Consider the following 22839-nt stretch of genomic DNA (forward strand, 5'->3'; position numbering starts at 1 on the left):
AATTTACCTGAGAGGCAAAATAAAAGATAAAAACAAATCGCTTCTTGTATTCCTAATTTGTAAGTGACCTTGGATAAAAACATCTGCTAAAATAAATAAAGTAAAGAATTTTTTTTAATATATATTTTAAGTCACTAAGGATAAAAGAATCTGCTATAAGATATAAATAAAAAAAATTCTACATCAATTTTAAAGTCACCAAGAAAAAAAATTAAATGAAAAACAAAATTAAATAAAATAAATATATAAATAAAATTCCACATATATTTTAAATCACTTAGAATAAAATAAAAAATAAAATAAAATAAATTAAAATAAAATTCTACATCTATTTTAAAGTCACCAAGAAAAAAAATTAAATGAAAAACAAAATTAAATAAAATAAATATATAAATAAAATTCCACATATATTTTAAATCACTAAGAATAAAATAAAAAATAAAATAAAATAAATTAAAATTCTACATCTATTTTAAATTACTAAGAAAAATAAATAAATAAATTCTACATCTATTTTAAATTACTAAGAAAAATAAATAAATACATAAATAAATTCTACATATATTTTAAATCACTAATGATAAAAAAATAAATCAATAAAATTAAATAAAATTAAATAAATTAAAATAAATTGTCTATTTTGTCACTAAGAAAAAAATACAAAATAAAAAAAATAAAAACAAATAAAATAAAAAAACAAAATGAAATCAAATAAAATAAAATAAATATATGAATAAACTCTACATCTATTTTAAATCACTAAGGATACAATAATAAAAAAATAAATTAATTAAATTAAATTAATTTCTACTCTGCATCTATTGTCACTAAGAAAAAAAATAGAATAAAATAAAAAATGAAATAAAACAAATATATTCTACATCTATTTTAAGCCACTAAGGATAAAAGTCTGTAAAATAAAATAAAATAAAAAATAAAATAAAATTTAAGCCACTAAGGATAAAAGAGTCTGCAAAATAAAATAAAATAAAAAAATAAAATAAAATTTAAGCCACTAAGGATAAAAGAGTCTGCAAAATAAAATAAAATAAAAAATAAAATAAAATTTAAGCCACTAAGGATAAAAGAGTCTGCAAAATAAAATAAAATAAAAAAATAAAATAAAATTTAAGCCACTAAGGATAGAAGAGTCTGCAAAATAAAATAAAATAAAAAAAAATAAAATTTAAGCCACTAAGGATAAAAGGAGTCTGCTAAATAAACAAATAAATAAATAAAAATAATTTAAAAAAAAATTCTACAACTTTAAGTCACTAAAGGAAAACTGAGTTTGCTAAAAAAAATAAAAAAAATAAAAATAAAATAAAATAATAAGTGCCTGCTAAATAAAATATAAATTAAATAAAAACTATTTAAAGTCACTTAGGATTAAAAATAATAATAATAATTTGCTAAATAAATATATTATTTATTTATTTGCAGTGTTCACTAAGACCGGCTATATCGTCCCTCACAGCGCTTGTGTGAGTTTCAGGCTTCTCTCACACACACACACACACACACACACACACACACACACACACACACACACACACACACACACACACACACACACACACACACACACACACACACACACACGATTTGACTGCATGCGTGTGTGGATCAGGGTAGCGTTTCCCAAAAGCATGGGAAACGCAGCCCAGGACCGTCACAGACGTCAGCGAACACAGACGGCCTCCGCCTCCATCAGAGGAGTTAATGACTCTAATGTGAGAACAAGAGTCAAAAACTCACTCCGGCTGCTTCTCCCGGGATACTAATTGCTGGAGTCAGTAAACGCAGCTGGAAACTCTCGCGGAGAATTTTACTGTTACGTACGCTGCGCTATGTAATTGTTTTTTTTCATGTCGCTGCATATATGTGCGTGTCTGTACTCCATTTCAGGTGTGACTTCTGATTGGACGATCCGTCTGTCAATCTGCTGGCGTAAGGGTCTGACGTCAGGGATCGCGCTACCAATCGTGGGTTACGGAGCGGCTTGTGAGCAGCTTAAAACTTCAATGGCGGCAGCTCGAAAACAGACTCTGGGTTGGGGAGATAGGACATTCTCTGTGAGGATGGTTTTCTCGTTCGAGAGACCAGTTTGAGAGACTGATCAGTGTTTGCGACTTTACTGCTGTTATTACCTTGCAGTTGGGTCAGTTTCTCTTGTGTTGGGAGTGCTTATGTTCGTTTGTGCTCGTGTGTTCGATACATGCTTTATCTAGGATGCCGATTGTTTATGACCGCTGTATTCGCGGAACTTTCATCTCATGTTCCGGTTCAAAGCTGACCCGTGAAACCTTCATCTCATATTCTGTTTTAAAGCTATGTAGCCTGGCTGGAGAGGTTGCGAGTCAGGTAAGCAGGTCGCGACCTACATTTACACACGCAGAAGAAATATGTATTAGACACACTAGCCTTAACGAGTGGTGCTATTTCTGTATGTTTTGTTTGGTTAGACAGCGTGGTTTAGTTATAGCGTTTTGAACGTTGAAGATGTTTCTTTCTGCATTTTCTTTTGTTAGTTAGTTTAGCCCCTTTAACTTTAGTTAGTTTTGTTTTGTTATACTTAGTTCTTTGATTTAAGCTCCACTCTCTCACTCCTTCCTCTCCTCCAGATCTTTTGCTGTTTGTTTATTCTTGTTACGTTGTATATATTGTAAATATCTACTTTATTATTATTATTATTATTATTATATTACTTCACTTATATTTACTGAAATTAAACCTTAGCAACGAAATTGCTGGTTTGTCTGTCCCTTTTCTTTTTGCCATCCTGTTACTGCCATTATACACACATTGCCACTGTTTTGTTATGTCTGATAATATTCCTAGACAAACTACATCTAATTAACGAGGGACGTAACATATTTGGGGGCTCGTCCGGGATCCCTTTCTCTTTTTGGGGAAGGGATCTCAAGTTTTTATATTGTTTTCAATATCTCGGAGGATAGTTGTATGTGTGTGTTTTTGTATGGTGCAGGAAATGGCAATGAAAAGGGCATTGTTTGGTGCATTGTGAAGTGGTATAGTGATAATTGGACACAATGAGTACTTTTGACTTGCAATCATTTGTTGCTAATCCAACTTTGCAAGTGTTTGAGCGATGTAGAAAAGATGAGTTGCTGCAGATAGCTGACCACTATCGCATTCCTGTGGTGAGGCAGTCTCTAAAGCGTATTATTAAGAATGAGATTTTGAAACGTTTGGTCGAATTAAAAGTGTTTCTATTTCCAGATGCGGAAAGTGAGCGAGCTGACACTTCGGCTGTGGAAGAAACGTACGCCTAGCGTGGGGAATTTGGAGGAGGCAACAGGTGAGAATGCTGAGGTGGAGGCGGAGGCCGAGCCCAAGGCTGTCTTACCGCCCTTCTACCCACTGTCTCCGTCTTCCGTAGAGTCTGGGGGTGACGCGCGACTTAAGGTTCGCATAGCCCGACTCCAGATGGAAGTGCAGGAAGCGAGCTGAGACGCGCCAAGCTGAAATGAAGTTACGCTTAGAGATCCGTAAAATGGAAATTGAGGCAGAGACGCAGGTGAAATTGCGACAGCTCGAGTTAGAATCAGCGAAGGCTGTCTCTGACCGAACTGCGCGGCTTAATCCTGTTAGCCCTGTTGTTGCGTCAGTAAATTCGGCAAATTCTGTGAGTGATTCGACCACGACATTCGATATTAGTAAGCAAATCGCTTTGGTGCCTCACTTTAGAGAATCCGAAGTGGACACGTACTTTGCTGCTTTCGAGCGAGTAGCTGCTGCACTTCATTGGCCGAAAGAGGTTTGGTGTCTGTTACTACAGTGTCGACTCGTTGGAAAAGCACAGGAAGTTTGCTCTGCGCTATCTTTAGAGGAAAGCTTGCGATATGATGTCGTAAAAAATGCTGTACTTCGTGCATATGAGTTGGTACCTGAAGCGTATCGGCAACGCTTTAGGAACCATAAGAAGGTAGCTCAGCAAACATTTGTGGAATTCGCCCGGGAGAAGGGAGTTCTTTTTGATAAATGGTTGTCTACTAACAATGTGCAAGATTTAAGTTCGTTGAGAGAACTAATGCTTTTAGAAGATTTTAAGAATTGTTTGTCGGAACGAGTAGTCACATACCTGAATGAACAAAAAGTTACGTCATTGTCACAAGCCGCGATTCTTGCGGATGAGTATGTGTTAACGCATAAGAGTGTGTTTGTTTCAGGTCGGCCAGAGAAAGCACTGAATTCGGCTTCAACTCAAAATTCGAATACCCGTAGTAAAAGTAGTTCCCCACAGAATAAAGAAACACGAGAATGTTTCTATTGTCACAAGGTAGGGCATGTTATTTCTGATTGCCTGATGCTTAAACGTAAAAACCAGCAAGGACAGGTAAAACCTGTTAATTTTGTGAAGGCTGGGTCTGAAACTGTTCTAGAGAAGGATGAAATTGATGCAGGGTTTAAGCCATTCTTGATGAAGGGGTTAATCTCCGTAAATGGTAAACCTGAGGAGCAGAAAGAGGTACAGATTTTGAGGGATACGGGAGCAATTCAATCATTTGTAATATCTGATGTACTTCCGTTGTCGGAACAGACATCTTGTGGGTCAAGTGTACTAGTGCAAGGGATTGAAATGGGCGTAATTAGGGTACCATTGCATCAGATACACTTACAGAGTGACTTGGTTTCAGGTTTCGTTAGGGTGGGTATACGTTCTTCCTTTCCTGTCAAAGGTGTGGCATTCATTCTTGGAAATGATTTGGCAGGAGGTAAAAGTGTCACCTGTGCCAGAAGTTATTGATAAACCTGACTGTTTTATCCATGCGGATGACATCGCTGATCATTTTCCAGATGTATTTGCTGCTAGCGTGGTTACTCGTGCGCAAAAACGCAGAATTGGAGATGACATTGTTCTGTCTGACACTTTTATGTCACCGGTGTTCACTGAAGAAAGTTCAGGGTCAGATCAGAAGGGCGCGGATGATGTTCAGCATGATAAATATTCCGCTGAGTCTGAATTGTTAGTTGAACCGTTTTCTCATGAACGGATTAAGATCGCACAGCGAGAAGACGTGTCACTGACTAAATGTTTTTCTGCTGCTGAAAGTACAGACTCTGATAAAACCAGTTTTGTAAAATACGTGATTGAAAATGGGCTACTGTTAAGGAAATGGCGTCCTAATTCAGATGGGGAGAATGAGTGGGAGGTTGTGTGCCAGATCGTTTTGCCTACTGCCTACCGCAAACAAGTGTTGAGTTTGGCACATGATCACGAGTTAGCAGGTCATTTAGGCGTGACAAAAACCTATAACCGCATCCTCCAACATTTCTTTTGGCCTGGCTTGAAGAGAGATGTATCTCAGCATTGCCGTACTTGTCATGAATGTCAGGTGATGGGTAAGCCGAATCAAAAGATTCCACCAGCTCCGTTAGTTCCGATTCCTGTCATTTGCGGACCGTTCGAACACATAATTTTGGATTGTGTTGGTCCGTTGCCGAAATCCAAGGCAGGAAATCAATTTTTGTTAACCATTATGTGTTCTGCGACACGTTTTCCAGAAGCTGTTCCATTGAGAAAAATAACTGCACCTGTTGTTATTAAAGCTTTGCTTAAATTCTTCTCCACCTTTGGGTTGCCAAAAGTCGTGCAGACAGATCAGGGGACGAATTTCCTTTCTAATGTTTTTAGACAAGTGTTGAAAACCTTGGGCATCACGCACCGAATTTCGAGCGCCTACCATCCTGAAAGTCAGGGTGCGATCGAACGTTTCCATCAGACGTTAAAGTCGATGTTGAGAAAGTATTGTCTAAGCTCTGGGAAAGAATGGGATGAGGGAGTACCACTTGTACTATTTGCAGTTCGTGAGGCAACTCAAGAATCTCTGGGATTTAGTCCTGCAGACTTAGTTTTTGGTCACACAGTTCGAGGTCCGCTAAAAGTCGTGAAGGACAGGATGTTAAATGACAAAAAGCCAACCGAACAAAATGTGCTGGATTATGTCAGCCGATTTCGGGAACGATTGCATAATGCGTGTTCATTTGCACAAAAATCGTTGTCAATTGCTCAGGAGGGCATGAAGAAACGGTACGATAAGAAAGCTGTTGTGCGTGAGATTCAACCCGGTGACGAGGTTTTAGTACTGTTACCAGTACCTGGTTCAGTTTTGACCGCCCGTTTTTCTGGTCCGTACAGGGTATCTAAGAGATTGAGCGAGACTGATTTTGTGATACACACGCCTGATCGCAAACGAAAGTTTCGAACATGTCATATTAACATGTTGAAATCATATTGTTCTCGTAAGGTACCTGAGAAATTTTTGGAGGAACAAGAAAAGCCAGTCGCTGTTCCTACGGAGGTTTTAGCCGTTGCTGCTATTGCTGTGCCTGACTCCACTGCAGTGAATGATGAGGTTCTGCTGCCATCTCCTGGTGAGTGTTATACTGACGATGGTGTTACACTTCGTAATGATTTGTCAACGTGTGGTAGACTTTCAAATTCTGAAGTTTTAAAAAGCTTGCCAGAAAACCTTGATAATTTGCTTGGGTCACAGAAACAGGATATTATGAGACTAATTCGAGATTTTCCTATGCTGTTTGGTGATGTTCCGACTCGAACTAATGTGTTACAGCATGATATCCAAGTGACGTGCAGTTCTTCTATTAAACAACATGCTTATAGAGTGAACAATATCAAGCGTTCTGTGATGAAGTCTGAGGTGGATTACTTGTTAAAAAACAACTTGGCTGAACCTAGCTACAGTCCGTGGAGTTCACCTTGCCTTCTTGTACCGAAATCTGATGGCACATTTCGGTTTTGCACAGATTATCGAAAAGTAAATTCTGTGACTGTACCAGATAGCTATCCTCTTCCTAGGATGGAAGACTGTATAGATAACTTGGGTTCTGCTAAGTTCGTGACGAAATTAGATTTGCTGAAAGGGTATTGGCAAGTGCCATTGACCGCTCGAGCTGCGGAAATTTCAGCTTTCGTTACTCCGGATAACTTCCTACAGTACCGGGTTATGGCGTTCGGGCTGCGAAATGCTCCCGCCACATTTCAGCGCCTCGTAAACATTGTACTGTCAGGAATTCAGAACTGTAATGCATATTTAGATGATTTAGTTATCTATTCGTCTGATTGGTCTGCGCATTTGACTGTTCTTCGGACAGTTTTTAAAAGGTTAGCTGACGCTTCCTTGACAATTAACTTGGCCAAGTGTGAATTTGGTAAAGCAACGATTACTTACTTGGGCAAAGAAGTAGGTCAAGGTCAAGTCCGTCCTGTTAGTGCCAAAGTATCTGCTATTGCTGACTTTCCCGTTCCAACGACAAGACGAGAGTTACGTCGGTTTTTAGGAATGGCTGGTTACTACAGAAGTTTCTGCCGAAATTTCTCAACTGTAGTACATCCTTTGACCAGTTTGCTAAGCCCATCAAATGCTTTTATTTGGAGTGATGCGTGTCAGCATGCTTTTGACAGTGCAAAGTTGTTGCTGACTAGTGCACCTGTTCTCGCTGCCCCAGATTTTACACGTACTTTTAAATTGGAAGTGGATGCTAGTGCTGTAGGCATGGGAGCTGTTCTTCTCCAGGAAGATGACGTTGGTTTTGAGCATCCAATTTGTTACTTCTCTCGAAAATTCAACCGACATCAGCGAAATTATTCTACCATTGAGAAGGAAGCTTTAGGTTTGATCCTGGCCTTACAGTTTTTTGAGGTTTACGTTGGTTCATCTGTTCTGCCTGTTATTGTGTACACGGATCACAATCCCTTGGTGTTTTTGTGTAGAATGTACAATCACAATCAACGTCTTATGCGTTGGTCGTTGATTGTGCAGAATTATAACTTGATCATAAAGCATAAAAAGGGTTCAGAAAATATCATTGCTGATACTTTATCTAGAGTATGAAGCTGCTTTATGTTAAGTTTTAAGGGGGAGAGTGTTACGTACGCTGCGCTATGTAATTGTTTTTTTTCATGTCGCTGCATATATGTGCGTGTCTGTACTCCATTTCAGGTGTGACTTCTGATTGGACGATCCGTCTGTCAATCTGCTGGCGTAAGGGTCTGACGTCAGGGATCGCGCTACCAATCGTGGGTTACGGAGCGGCTTGTGAGCAGCTTAAAACTTCAATGGCGGCAGCTCGAAAACAGACTCTGGGTTGGGGAGATAGGACATTCTCTGTGAGGATGGTTTTCTCGTTCGAGAGACCAGTTTGAGAGACTGATCAGTGTTTGCGACTTTACTGCTGTTATTACCTTGCAGTTGGGTCAGTTTCTCTTGTGTTGGGAGTGCTTATGTTCGTTTGTGCTCGTGTGTTCGATACATGCTTTATCTAGGATGCCGATTGTTTATGACCGCTGTATTCGCGGAACTTTCATCTCATGTTCCGGTTCAAAGCTGACCCGTGAAACCTTCATCTCATATTCTGTTTTAAAGCTATGTAGCCTGGCTGGAGAGGTTGCGAGTCAGGTAAGCAGGTCGCGACCTACATTTACACACGCAGAAGAAATATGTATTAGACACACTAGCCTTAACGAGTGGTGCTATTTCTGTATGTTTTGTTTGGTTAGACAGCGTGGTTTAGTTATAGCGTTTTGATCGTTGAAGATGTTTCTTTCTGCATTTTCTTTTGTTAGTTAGTTTAGCCCTTTAACTTTAGTTAGTTTTGTTTTGTTATACTTAGTTCTTTGATTTAAGCTCCACTCTCTCACTCCTTCCTCTCCTCCAGATCTTTTGCTGTTTGTTTATTCTTGTTACGTTGTATATATTGTAAATATCTACTTTATTATTATTATTATTATTATTATATTACTTCACTTATATTTACTGAAATTAAACCTTAGCAACGAAATTGCTGGTTTGTCTGTCCCTTTTCTTTTTGCCATCCTGTTACTGCCATTATACACACATTGCCACTGTTTTGTTATGTCTGATAATATTCCTAGACAAACTACATCTAATTAACGAGGGACGTAACATTTACAAACATTCCTGCCGAGGCTGACGACTAAACATAGTAAATGAGAAGCAGTAAACGAAGTCTAAACTCACTCCACAAACATCTGTATCTGAAGTCAACATGAACTAAGATTAATAAAAGCTTGTGTTTAACTAACAATAACTAATAAAACTTTATTTTTAAAGTGATCAAATTAAGACAGGAAAAATAAAACACTTACTAATAAGTAATTAAATAATAAAAATGTTACACTAATGTATTATTATATTATTATATATTATAACAATAATATAATATTAATATTAAAATAAATATATTTTAAAAACAAACAATAAAACTACTAATAATATGTAATTAAACCATAAAAATGCAAAAATTAAAATAAAAAACAATTAAATAAAAAATAAATATAAAAATAATAAAAATAACTAGTAATTAAATAATAAATAAATCAAACTAAATCAAAATAAATTGATTATTAAATACTTATTAAAAAACAATATAAAACAACACTTATAAGTAATTAAACCATAAAAATGTAAAATAAAAAAATAATAAAATAAAAGAAATCAAAATAAATCACTTAAAAACTACAAATAAAACTAAAACAAAAAAATTATTATTAGATCGTACGTTAAATTAAAATAAATAATTAAATTTTAATAATCAAGAAATAATTAAATAATAATAATTAAATTAAAAACAAATAAAAATAAAACTCACGTAAGTAAACCATAAAAATGTAAAAACTTTAAAACAACTTTAAAATAAAAACAATCAAAATAAAGCAATTAATAATAATAAATAGTCAAGAATAAAAAAAACAAAAAAGAAAAATAACTAATAACTAAATCATAAGGTAAATTAAAATAAATAATTTTTATTAAAATAAAAACCAATCAAAACAAAACACTAATAAGGAAATGTAAATGTAAAATAATTAGTAATAAAAAAGTTGAATCAGTGATATATAAAAGCAATAAATAAATAAAACAGCTGACAAAATGAACACTATTCTGGGTTAACAATCCCTTTAAAACACTCGGGATCTCTCTGGATAATCCATCAGCGGTCCTGGGATTTAGTCTGTCACGGCAAAGGTCGACCTGTTCTTCCCTGTTTCCTGTTGACTTCACTATCACTGGAATCAGGAAGCTCATAATAATATATTATATTATGAAGAACATGTCCAAAACAAGCATGAACGCAGAGATTACAGAGAAATATTTTGATCCGTTACAAATTCTGCAGGATTTATATCCGACCAGCAGGATTCAAGAAACGCTCCAATCTAAGTGTCTAAACCTGCAGATTTACGGCTGTGATCTGTCATCTCACTCGTTTCTCTGCTCCTGTGGTCAGAACTTCAAGCAGAACGTTGTTTATCCGAGTGAAACACAGTTTACATGTTTATAGGATCACTGAAACCACATGAGAGGGAAAGACTCAGACAGACGATGTCTACGGCCGCTTCACGAGTTTGCTTTGATCTGCTGTTGACTAAAGTGAGTAAATAAACCCATCTATGAAAATAAGAGCACATATGGAGAAGACGCATGCATAATGAGCTTCTTTTAATTAGAAAGAAAGTTTAATAAAATAAAAAAATATATTATATATAAAAATAATTTAAAATTCTTTAAATAATTCTTAAATAATGAAATTCTTTAAAGAATTAAATAAATAATACTAATAAAATATTAAAAAGATATATAGATCAAATATTAAATAAAATATAAAATAGATCATTTATAAAATAAATATATATTTTTTTAAATAAATAAATTATTCTTAAATGATTAAATTCTTTAAATACTTAAATAAATAATACCAACAATAAAATATTAAGGTATATAGATAAAAATATATAAATAAAATCAAACTATTAATTAATTAATAATTAAATATTAAATAAAAAAATTATATATATATATATATATAAAATATTTTTTAATTCTTTAAATAATTCTTAATGTTTTTAACATTTTTTGAATAATTCTTAAATAATTAAATTATTTAAACAATTAAATAATACTAATAAAATATTAAAAAGATAGATGAAAATATATATATATATATATATATATATATATATATATATATTTATATATATATATATATATATATATATATATATATATAATAGATAATTTATAAAATAAACAATTTTCAAAATAGATAAATATATATATATATAAATAATTAATTACTTTTTACTGCTTTACACGTTTTCTTTGATCTGCTGTTGACTTCCACGTCGAAACTAAAGTGAGTAAATAAAACTCATGAACACATATGGTGAAAAATGTGCTTTTAACCAAATTAGCTTTTTTTACATTTTCTAAAGATAAATTAATAAAATAAAATAATTAATTAATTAATAATTAAATATTAAATAAAAATAAAATATTTTTTAAATGTTCAAAAAATACATAATTAAATAAATAATACTAATAACAAAAAGATATATAGATAATACAAATATTAAATATATATTTTTTAAATAAATAAAGAATTACATAAATAATTTTATTTGCAGTGTTCACTAATTACTGCTAAAGCAGCACATATATCTATTATATATATATATATATATATATATATATATATATATATATATATATATATATATTCCCTTTACGTAATTAAATATTTAATAATAATAATAAAGGTAATAACAATAATAATTAAATATTAAGTATAAATAAAATATGTAAATCTAAAATAAATAAATAAAAAATAATGTAAAAAATGAAAATACTCATTTAGAAATGCCTGCTAAATAAAAGTAAAGAGAGGTCTGAGATTCATCACACTAGCTCATCTCTGAACAAGTGATTCTGATGTCACAGTCTCTCGCTCGAATAGTTGTTTTGGAAAACCACCACTTTCCTCCAGTTGACTCCCAACTTTCCCACACGCTTCCCCACAGAGAGCTGTGTGTACACGGTCTAGTGTTCAAAACATCCGTGGACTGCGATTCCCTCAAATGCATTTCAACACCAAAAACAGCATTTGTGACACGCTGCCGGTTACCACAGACAATAATTATAAATGAAGAGACGTGATGCAATCATACACAAAGCAGTTTACACGAGCAAACTCAACCAACGGAGATTACATCAGCGACGGATCAGCACAATTCATCTGTCTAGACTTCAAAAGGATGATTTAGACAACTCACAACTCAAATAACAGGCATAATTCATTTTTAAGTTTCATATTCCTTATTTATAACCCATCTGCATTAACCCTTGTGTGGTCTTCATTCTCCAGAGACTCCAGGCAACAAAATGTCATTTTGTAACAAAATAATTGTTTTTTTTTAAGCAGAAATCATTTTACTCTGTTTATTAATGTTTTAACTTCATATTTATGCAGGTTTTGGAGGATTTCACATATTTTTTAAATTTATATAAATAAATTAAAAAAAATATATATTTTTTAAAATAGGTTTTTATACAAAAACAGCTTTTTATGTAAAATTCACTTTATAAAGACCCACATTTCTAACTTTCATTCACGGGGATCACATGGATAATTTGACATGGTTTAGTGTGAGATTTTTGCCCATCTTTTGGAAAATGCAGTTTTAAAAGTAAAAAATGATCACTTTATCCAGTAGATGCAGCAGAGCTCCACTATTTGCTGTTTGACTGAATGAAAGACATCTTTACACAAGTATTTTCAGCTGGATGCATATCTAAATATAATGAAATCACAATTATGACAATAAAAGATAATTTTTGTCAAAGTTTCGCATTTTTTGTAATGAAAAAAAAAAAAAAATCAGTTTTTCAATATTGTTACATTATGATGAGACTCCACTTAGAAAATGGACAAAATTCATCCTCAAAATCAACATTATTTTTTCAGTACAAACCAAAAAAGCTAAACTTTGATAAAAAGTCATTTTTATTGTCATTATTGTGATTTCATTATATTTAGATATGCATCCAGCTGAAAATACTTGTGTAAAGATGTCTTTCAGTCAGTCAAACAGCAAATAGTGGAGCTCTGCTGCATCTGCTGGATAAAGTGATCATTTTTTACTTTTAAAACTGCATTTTCCACATCATCTCACACTAAACCATGTCAAATTATCCATGTGATCCCCGTGAATGAAAGTTAGAAATGTGGGTCTTTATAAAGTGAATTTTACATAAAAAGCTGTTTTTGTATAAAAACCTATTTTAAAAAAATATTTTTTAATTTATTTATATAAATTTAAAAGATATGAAAAATCCTCTCAAAACTGCACAAATATGAAGTAAAAACATTAATAAACAGAGTAAAATTACATTTGTTTTTTAAAAAATAATTTTTTTGTTACAAAATTACATTTTGTTGTCTGGGGTCTCTAGAGACCCCAAAGATCCTGAGTGCGACTTTTTTTTCTACACTAACATAAAAACAAGATATCACTATAATTTTTATTTTGTTTGTAAATCTAGGAAGTGTTAACCACTGTACAAAGTTTCATGTCATTTGGACAAAAAAAAATGTAATTTTAGCAAACATCGTCCCAAAGATCCCAAAGACCCTATAAGGGTTAAACACATGAGTCTGTGAAGAAGATTAAATAAATCAAAGATGTGTAAGAGTAGACTCCGGTCCCTCAGTTCTTAACCTCTCATTAGTAAGGTTAATTTATGTGATAATAGTTCTGTTCATAAAATAAACCAAAATATTATTAAAGCACAGCATTAAAACTTCTCTTAATAATAACAGATCAAAGCGAGGAAGAGTAAATAAAGGAAACAGAAGTATGAAGGAACAGGAAGTTGAGGTTGATTGGTCAGTCGGGTCGCCCCACCTACCCGTTATGGTGTTCTCCTGTGACTTTACTCTCCATCAGGCCACGCCTCTGGCCTATAGCCACCTCACACGCGTTCTCATTGGAGTAGAGGTTGATGGGCGTGTTATAGACGGACGGCTGAGGGGCGGCGGGGGCCGGGGGAGGAGGAGGAGCTGTCACTCTTGCCGGGGAGGAGGAGCCAGAGGAGGACGTGGAAGAAGAGTTGGCGAAGGGGGAGCGGCCAGAGGCGGGTTTAGGGGCGGAGCTAGGTGAGGACAGCGAGCGGTGGGCGGAGCTACTGAGCGGGAAGGGTGGTTGAGGAGGCTGCTGGGAAGGAGCAGCTGGAGTGAATGCAGAAGATGCGGAGGGGATGGAGGCCTTGGGTGCGGTGGGCGCCGGGGACGGACTGACGGATCGAACAGTGCTAGCGGCCCCGCCGAACGGCCGCGCGGTCTTATTGTAAGCGCTGCTGCCCGGGGCGAGACTGGTGGCGGGTGCAGGCGTTTGGCTGATGGGCACAGGCTTTATTATCTCCAGTGGTTCCTCCTACAGGAAGTGATGAAACACATGCAACACATGCTCACTTCACAGCACACGCATGCAGAAGTCACGCCCCCTCATTACAGCCTTAACGCACACTAACATCAAAATGCATGGTTGCAAATCTGATTTATTGATTTAATTAAACTTTAAAATGCAAACATTATTTTGAACCAATTTGCTGGGTTAAAAGAACCAATTCACTGGTTAAAATAACCCAATTTGCTGGGTTAAAAGAACCAATTCGCTGGTTAAAATAACCCAATTTGTTGGGTTAAAAGAACCAATTCGCTGGTTAAAATAACCCAATTTGCTGGGTTAAAAGAACCAATTCGCTGGTTAAAATAACCCAATTTGTTGGGTTAAAAGAACCAATTCGCTGGTTAAAATAACCCAATTTGCTGGGTTAAAAGAACCAATTCGCTGGTTAAAATAACCCAATTTGTTGGGTTAAAAGAACCAATTCGCTGGTTAAAATAACCCAATTTGTTGGGTTAAAAGAACCAATTTGCTGGGTTAAAACAACCCAATTTGCTGGGTTAAAAGAACCAATTTGCAGGGTTAAAACAACCCAATTTGCTGGGTTAAAAGAACCAATTCGCTGGTTAAAATAACCCAATTTGTTGGGTTAAAATAACCTAATTTGCTGGGTTAAAGTAACCCAATTTGCTGGGTTAAAAGAACCACTATTCGCTGGTTAAAAGAACCAATTTGCTGGTTAAAATAACCCAATTTGCTGGGTTAAAAGAACCAATTCGCTGGTTAAAATAACCCAATTTGATGGGTTAAAATAACCAATTTGCTGGGTTAAAAGAACCAATTTGCAGGGTTAAAATAACCCAATTTGCTGGGTTAAAAGAACCAATTTGCAGGGTTAAAACAACCCAATTTGCTGGGTTAAAAGAACCAATTCGCTGGGTTAAAACAAACCAATTCGCTGGGTTAAAACAAACCAATTCGCTGGTTAAAATAACCCAATTTGTTGGGTTAAAATAACCCAATTTGTTGGGTTAAAATAACCTAATTTGCTGGGTTAAAGTAACCCAATTTGTTGGGTTAAAATAACCCAATTTGTTGGGTTAAAATAACCTAATTTGCTGGGTTAAAGTAACCCAATTTGCTGGGTTAAAAGAACCAATTCGCTGGTTAAAATAACCCAATTTGATGGGTTAAAATAACCAATTTGCTGGGTTAAAAGAACCAATTCGCTGGTTAAAATAACCCAATTTGATGGGTTAAAATAACCAATTTGCTGGGTTAAAAGAACCAATTTGCAGGGTTAAAACAACCCAATTTGCTGGGTTAAAAGAACCAATTCGCTGGGTTAAAACAAACCAATTCGCTGGGTTAAAACAAACCAATTCGCTGGTTAAAATAACCCAATTTGTTGGGTTAAAATAACCCAATTTGTTGGGTTAAAATAACCTAATTTGCTGGGTTAAAGTAACCCAATTTGCTGGGTTAAAAGAACCACTATTCGCTGGTTAAAAGAACCAATTTGCTGGGTTAAAAGAACCAATTCGCTGGTTAAAATAACCCAATTTGCTGGGTTAAAAGAACCAATTCGCTGGTTAAAATAACCCAATTTGATGGGTTAAAAGAACCAATTTGCTGGGTTAAAATAACCAATTTGCTGGGTTAAAATAACCCAATTTGCTGGGTTAAAAGAACCAATTTGCAGGGTTAAAACAACCCAATTTGCTAGGTTAAAAGAACCAATTCGCTGGGTTAAAACAACCCAATTCGCTGATTAAAATAACCCAATTTGTTGGGTTAAAACAAACCAATTCGCTGGTTAAAACAACCCAATTCGCTGGGTTAAAAGAACCAATTCGCTGGGTTAAAACAAACCAATTCGCTGGTTAAAACAACCCAATTCGCTGGGTTAAAAGAACCAATTCGCTGATTAAAATAACCCAATTTGTTGGGTTAAAACAAACCAATTCGCTGGTTAAAACAACCTAATATGCTGGGTTAAAAGAAGCAGTTCGCTGGGTTAAAACAACCCAATATGCTGGGTTAAAACAACCAAGAAATGTGTGCCATTTCTTTTGTAATTATTTGTGAAATTTACTAGCAATTTCTGAGTGAAAATCATTTCAAAGTAACACCTACTTTTTTCAGTGCAGAAACTGACTGTAATGAGGGGATGCAGAATTACCCACAGTTCTTCAGTGTCATGCAAGAGAAACATGCTACACGTCACATGTGTGTCCTAACCAGGCGTGACGCAAAATCATAAATCTCACCAGCCACAACAAGACGTTTTATTGGTCACCTCATTTATAATCTGTCACAATGCACTAGGAGGCCCCGCCCACAGTGAACTCTCATTGGTCCAAACTCCTTCTCCACATAAACATAACTTAACTCTTTCCTGCCATTGACGGAATTTTCTTTTTGTCATCGTCAGCTACATGATGAATTATATTTTGGTAATTATTAGCACTTTACTGTACATTTAGACACATTGGAAATGCACCTAGTTAGGACACACATTACATGTTTATTTTTTAGTTTGAAGGTACATACCTTTGGGGTCTCCGTTTTATTGACACTGGAAGATCTGCAAAGAAAAAACAGATGTTTAATGTTGATTTTAAAACATAATGCAACACTGAATGAATAAAAGTCAATATGTAAATAATGGGACAAGTTTGACAGAGACGCTTGATATTGTTTGAATAACGACTGTATTCTGGCTGCCATTCAAACAAACTGCACCTCCCACTGTACGCTACATTACACAAGCCATAAATAAAGCTGAGAGAAAACTATGGCATTCAATCCCAGCATCCCCTGCTGTACGAGGCCGAGCAGGAATAACTACACAAGCTGTCTTCACAGTGTAAAACAAATTCAGTCTCTGATGGGCCGTTATGCTTTAGTGTCTGAAGTGACTTATGAGATTTCCAGATGAATCTTTAGGTGGTTTGGAAGCTCTGAGGCGACAAAAAGAAGCATGTTTACCTCCCTTTTAACTACACTCTAAAAATGCTGGGTTAAAAACAACCCAAGTTGGGTTGAAAATGGACAAACTCAGTGGTTTGGTTAAATGTTTGCCCAACCTGCTGGGTAGTTTTATTGAACTTGTTTAAAATGAACCTAAAATATGTTGGAAATTAACATTTATTAATATGTTTAATAAATGAACATTTGTTAATAAGTTTATTTAATAATAATTAAACAATAAACATTTATTAAATTGCTTATTAATAAATGTTATTATATGTTATGTTAATAAATGTTATTATATGCTTATTAATAAATGTTTGATTATTATTGCTGTCTCTAGTAATTACGTGTCTGATTTTTAATTATGAAACAATGTTGGGTTAAATAAAACAGGCAAATCGTGAGGTTAAAACAGCTCAATTCACTGTGATGTGACACAGAAGACTGGAGTAATGATGCTGAAAATTCAGCTTTGATCACAGGAATAAATTACATGTTAGTATATATATATATATATATATATATATATATATATATATATATATATATATATATATATATATATATATATATATATATATATATATATATTCACATAGGAAAAAGCTATTTTAGATGGTAATAATATTTCACTATTTTTACTGTATTTCTGTTCACATAAATGCAGCCCAGCCTTGGTGAGACTCAAAAAATGAAGTTGCTTTCACAGAAATATTTTTGCAAAATAACTTTGCATTTAAGAGCTAAATAGACAAACACAGGTGTGTGACGAATTAAGAATTATCAGCTTATTAACAGTTGAAATCCAGCTATGTTCCCATCAAACACAATCTGAAATATGACTGTATCAACAAACCCCCAGTCAAAGTGCTTCAGAGAGATGTTTTGCTTTTCAAAATCTCACAGACATACTTTATGTTCTCGTTTATCAGTGCATTCTCGTCTAGACGGCTTCGTTTGTCCTCATTAATCAACATCAAATCCTTCACATTCCCCATAAACAACCTCCGTCCGCGAAACAGGCGACAAACAGGCCACGCTTCCTACAAAAACAGCTGTGACTCCTGCGGATTTGTTCCGTGTCCTCAAACGCTTCTATATTAGGAAGGCCGAGCGGTTTCTGCAAGGCCGGTTCTTTTGTGCTTGACGGTCATACTTATAATAAGGGGTAAAGGTGGAGTTCTGGGGACACAAAGAAAACACTTGCAGAAGGAAGTTAAAGGCGCTCACACAAAGAGCAATAATCAACACTCAAGGGGACAAACGTGAACAATAGAAGCAACGAGAGGAAGCAGACAGTGTGGAAGCGGCTCAGATCAACCTGCAGATCCTATCTTTAAAGAATGATCCTGCTTCCTCTACACTGCTTAACAAACTAAGACTGAAAAATAAATAAATAAATAAATAAATAAATTATATATATATATATATAAAAACAAAATATAATGGAAAATAATAAAATAAAAAATTATTAAATTGAAATAAAATTTAATAAAATTTAATATATTGAAAAATTTAATTTATAATGAAAAATAAATAAAATAAGAAAATAAAATAAAAATAAAATTTAATGAAAAATAACAAAAAATAAAATGAAATGAAAAAATAATAAAAATAAATAAAATACATGTATAAAATAAGATAAAATAAAATTAAAAAAATAAATAAATAAATAATGAAAAACAAAAATAAAATAAATTAATAAATCAATAAAAATAATAAAATAAAATAAATAAAAAAATAAATAAAAAAGCAAAATAAAATGAATAAATAAATAAAGGTAAATTTAAATTATAAATTAAAATAAATAAAATAAAATAAAATAATAAAATAAAATAAAATAAAATAAAATAAAATAAAATAAAATAAAATAAAATAAAATAAAATAAAATAAAATAAAATAAAACAGCTTGAAAGCGGATCCTATCTTTAAAGAATGATCCCGGTTCAAACGTGTAAACACTACATCAAAAGCACAAAGACAGTATCACAAAAGAAAATCATGTTGCAATAAAAAATAAACAGTGTTCCAGAGGTTGCAAAGAGTCACGAAAAACTAAAATATATTGTCTTCAATAAAATATAAAGTCTTGAGTCTCTTCTTTTGAAACTGTGTGCATTTCTTACTAATTAGAGAGATAATAAGCTGGGATTGTAACAAGCTAACAGGACACTGGAGTCCATGCGTCATCTGACTGTCCCTGCGGCCAGAATGAGTGTGTTTTGACAGCGTGGTCAGACTACAGACCGCTGTGTGTGTGTGTGTGTGTGTGTGTGTGTGTGTGTGTGTGTGTGTGTGTGTGTGTGTGTGTGTGTGTGTGTGTGTGCGCGCAGGGAAACCGGCACTCATGCAGCTACACGTTTAATAACCAACATACACATCACAGTCACGCTTCAACATGCCGAACACGCCTGTGAATCAACACTGCGAATAAACAAACGTCATCAAATGTATGTCATGACCATAAACAGACTCTTTAGACATCTGACGATAAGAATAGTTACTGCATGTTTAGCCGGACAGGAGAAAGTGTTTAACAATGACAAACACACACAACGAAAGTGAACACGACCCTGCAGGAACGCTTTCACAAACACGCCGTTGTGCCCTGGGGTTCGACACTGACGGGACACGCTGGGAAAAATGCAGGAGGCGGCGACGCGAAACTCTACATGAGCCAAAATCAACAAAGAGACTCGCGACACGAAACTGAGACGCCGCCGTTTCCTGCACAGGATCAGCCACCACTTACACACACACACACACACACACACACACACACACACACACACACACACACACACACACACACACACACACACACACACACACACACACACAAACACACACACTTACACAAACTGCAATAAACATACACAAACATACAATACTGTTAATTTGTTTATATATGAAGAGAACTACGACTACAGACTAGCCTAAAAATAAAATAAAATAAACTATAAAATAACAACATAATACAAAACAAAAACAACAAAATCTTAAAAAAAGAAGAAATAAAATAAAATATAAATACAAAAACAATACACAACATAAGAAAAAAGAAAAGAAAAGAAGCACAAAATACAATTTATAAAAACAATATAAAATATAAAAACAATATAAAACAAAAATATATAAAAGCAAAAAGAAAAACAAAAACAAAAAAGAAAATATAAGCAAATAATAAAATAAAATAAAAAACAAAAATATAAAAACAAAAAATAAGACTTAAAGTATAAGAAAAATATAATATGAATGTAATATAATATAATATAAATTAATTAATTAAAATAAAATATAAAATAACAACAAAAAAATATATAAAAATATAAAACTCAAATAAAATATAAAAACTACACAAAAGAAACAATAAAATAAAATACAAAACTTAATAAAAAACAACACAAAAAAACAGCACAAAATACAATCAAATGAAATGCAAAACACATACAAATAAAATAAAAATATAAAATAAACTAAATGCAATAAAAACATCAAATAAAGCAGTAATCAAATGGACTACGAGCCCCTAAACGGAGTTTGTTCAGATATCTCACACACACACACACACACACACACACACACTTTGCAAACATACAATACTGTTAATTCGTTTATATATGAAGAGAACTACGACTACAGACTAGCCTAAAAATAAAATAAAATAAAAAATAACAACAAAATACAAAAAAACATAAAATCTTAAAATATATAAAAACAAAACAATAAACAATAATATATAAACATTATAATACAAAATATATATATATATATATATAAAATAAAAACAAAAGAAAATAAGCACAAAATACAATTAAATAATGATATAAAAATATATAAAAAACAAAACAATATAAAAACAAAAATAAATAAAAGCAAAAACAAAAAAGAAAATAAAAGAAAATAATATAATAAAATAAATTACAAAAAATAATAATAAAAAATAAAAAATAAGACTTAAAAAAGTATAATAAAAATATAATATTAATATAAATTAAAATAATTAATTAAAATAAAATAACAATAACAACAACAAAAAATATAAAAATATAAAACCCAAATAAAATATAAAAACTAAACAAAAGAAAACAAATAAAAAAAATAAAATAAAGTAAATGCACAAAATATAATAAAATGAAATGCAAAACACATACACACAAAATAAAATAGAAAAAACAACTAAATGCAATAAAAACATCAAATAAAGCAGTAATCAAACGGACTAGGAGCCCCTAAACAGAGTCTGTTCAGATATCTCACACACACACACACACACACACACAATCAGATGTTTGATAATGTCTCCGGCAGACCGTGAGCCGCAGGAGGAGGAAGATGAATAAAATGAGCCGGGAACAGAGCTGTTATTCAGCTTATGAAGCTCTGATGTCAAATACCTGCGTTTCCATCTTCTGACTGACAAAATGGCTTTTCCTTCCACGTTCCTTCCACAACTAATATACACCAAACGACATTTCAAGAGGTTCATTATCAGCTCCAGCGGGATCCACTGAAAACGGACTCGCAAATAAAAACATCATATATGACGGCATGAAACGATAAATAATCCGAAATAGGGACGCGTTTATACAGGCTGAAACGTTTTAAACCGAACACAGAGTGAAACTTATAGTGCTTGGTCCAAAACAAAGACTTGCCACATTTAATTTAATATATATAATATATATATAATTTATATTGTGCCACACTTCGTATAAATATAAATCAATATAAATATTAACAACATCAGTAATAAAATGTTATGTTGTAATTGTTGATTTTATTATATAGTATACATTATAGTAGTATAGTTTAATGATTGTTTTGTATATTATATAACTAACAATTTTGAAGTGTCCATTAAGTCTTTAATTTTTTATTTCTGTTTTTTGACACAAATAAAACAATATAAAGACAAATAAATTCGCCACATTTAATATAATTTAATAAATAAATAAACATGCCACATTTGCAACACTTTGCATAAATATAACCAATAAATATCAATAAAAAAAATCAATAACAATAAAATGTTATGTTGCAACTGTTGAAATATAATGATTATATTCGTGTCAAAAAACATTTTTAAAAACCTTATTAATTTATCTATTCAATTTTGATGTTGCCATAGTAATAGAATGAATATAAATAGAATAAAAATAATACATATTAAATAAAATAAAAAAACAAAACAAATGATTTCATAAAATAAAATAAAACATAATAAAAAAAAAACAAAACTTAGCTTAATAAAGCATAATTTTTGTTAGTAGCCAATAGTGTAGCAAAATACATAAAAATATAAATACATAAAACAAAAACTAAACTAAATATTAAAACAAAATAAAATGAAATATGAAATAAAAATATAGAAGAAATTAAATAATAAAAAAATTAAATAAAAACTACAAAAATTAAATAAAACAAATAATTAGAAATTATTAAAAAATAAAATAAAAATAAAATTAAATAAAATATAAAAAAAAACAAAATAAAATTAATAAAATTAATGGACACCTCGAAATGTTCAAAAATCAGTAACAAAAACATTGATCAATATCTAAAGTTAATATGTAAAGTGCCTTGAGAAGCAGATTAAAAAGGCACTATA

General features: G+C 32.8%; 2 protein-coding genes across 5 annotated transcripts in view; one reads left to right on the forward strand and one right to left on the reverse strand.

Annotated features, from left to right (window-relative positions):
- Window positions 1-22839, reverse strand: part of pdlim5b (PDZ and LIM domain 5b) — a 102302-nt gene that overhangs the window by 29452 nt on the left and 50011 nt on the right. For 3 of the 4 annotated variants that reach the window (XM_067397305.1, XM_067397304.1, XM_067397303.1), the window contains exons 4-5: window positions 16805-16838; window positions 13755-14278 (exon numbers count right to left, since the gene is read on the reverse strand). In XM_067397305.1, coding sequence (XP_067253406.1) covers window positions 13755-14278; window positions 16805-16838 — 558 coding nt within the window. The remainder of the gene's footprint in view (window positions 1-13754; window positions 14279-16804; window positions 16839-22839) is intronic. The other variant, XM_067397307.1, reaches the window with a different exon arrangement.
- Window positions 3491-8191, forward strand: LOC137029367 (uncharacterized). The gene is made up of 5 exons (XM_067398957.1): window positions 3491-4037; window positions 4194-4303; window positions 4385-4492; window positions 4737-6399; window positions 7989-8191. The coding sequence occupies exons 1-5, from the start codon at window positions 3491-3493 to the stop codon at window positions 8189-8191; spliced, it is 2631 nt and encodes an 876-aa protein (XP_067255058.1).

Source organism: Chanodichthys erythropterus, chromosome 10 (assembly GCF_024489055.1).
Source record: "Chanodichthys erythropterus isolate Z2021 chromosome 10, ASM2448905v1, whole genome shotgun sequence".
Lineage (NCBI taxonomy): Eukaryota > Metazoa > Chordata > Actinopteri > Cypriniformes > Xenocyprididae > Chanodichthys > Chanodichthys erythropterus.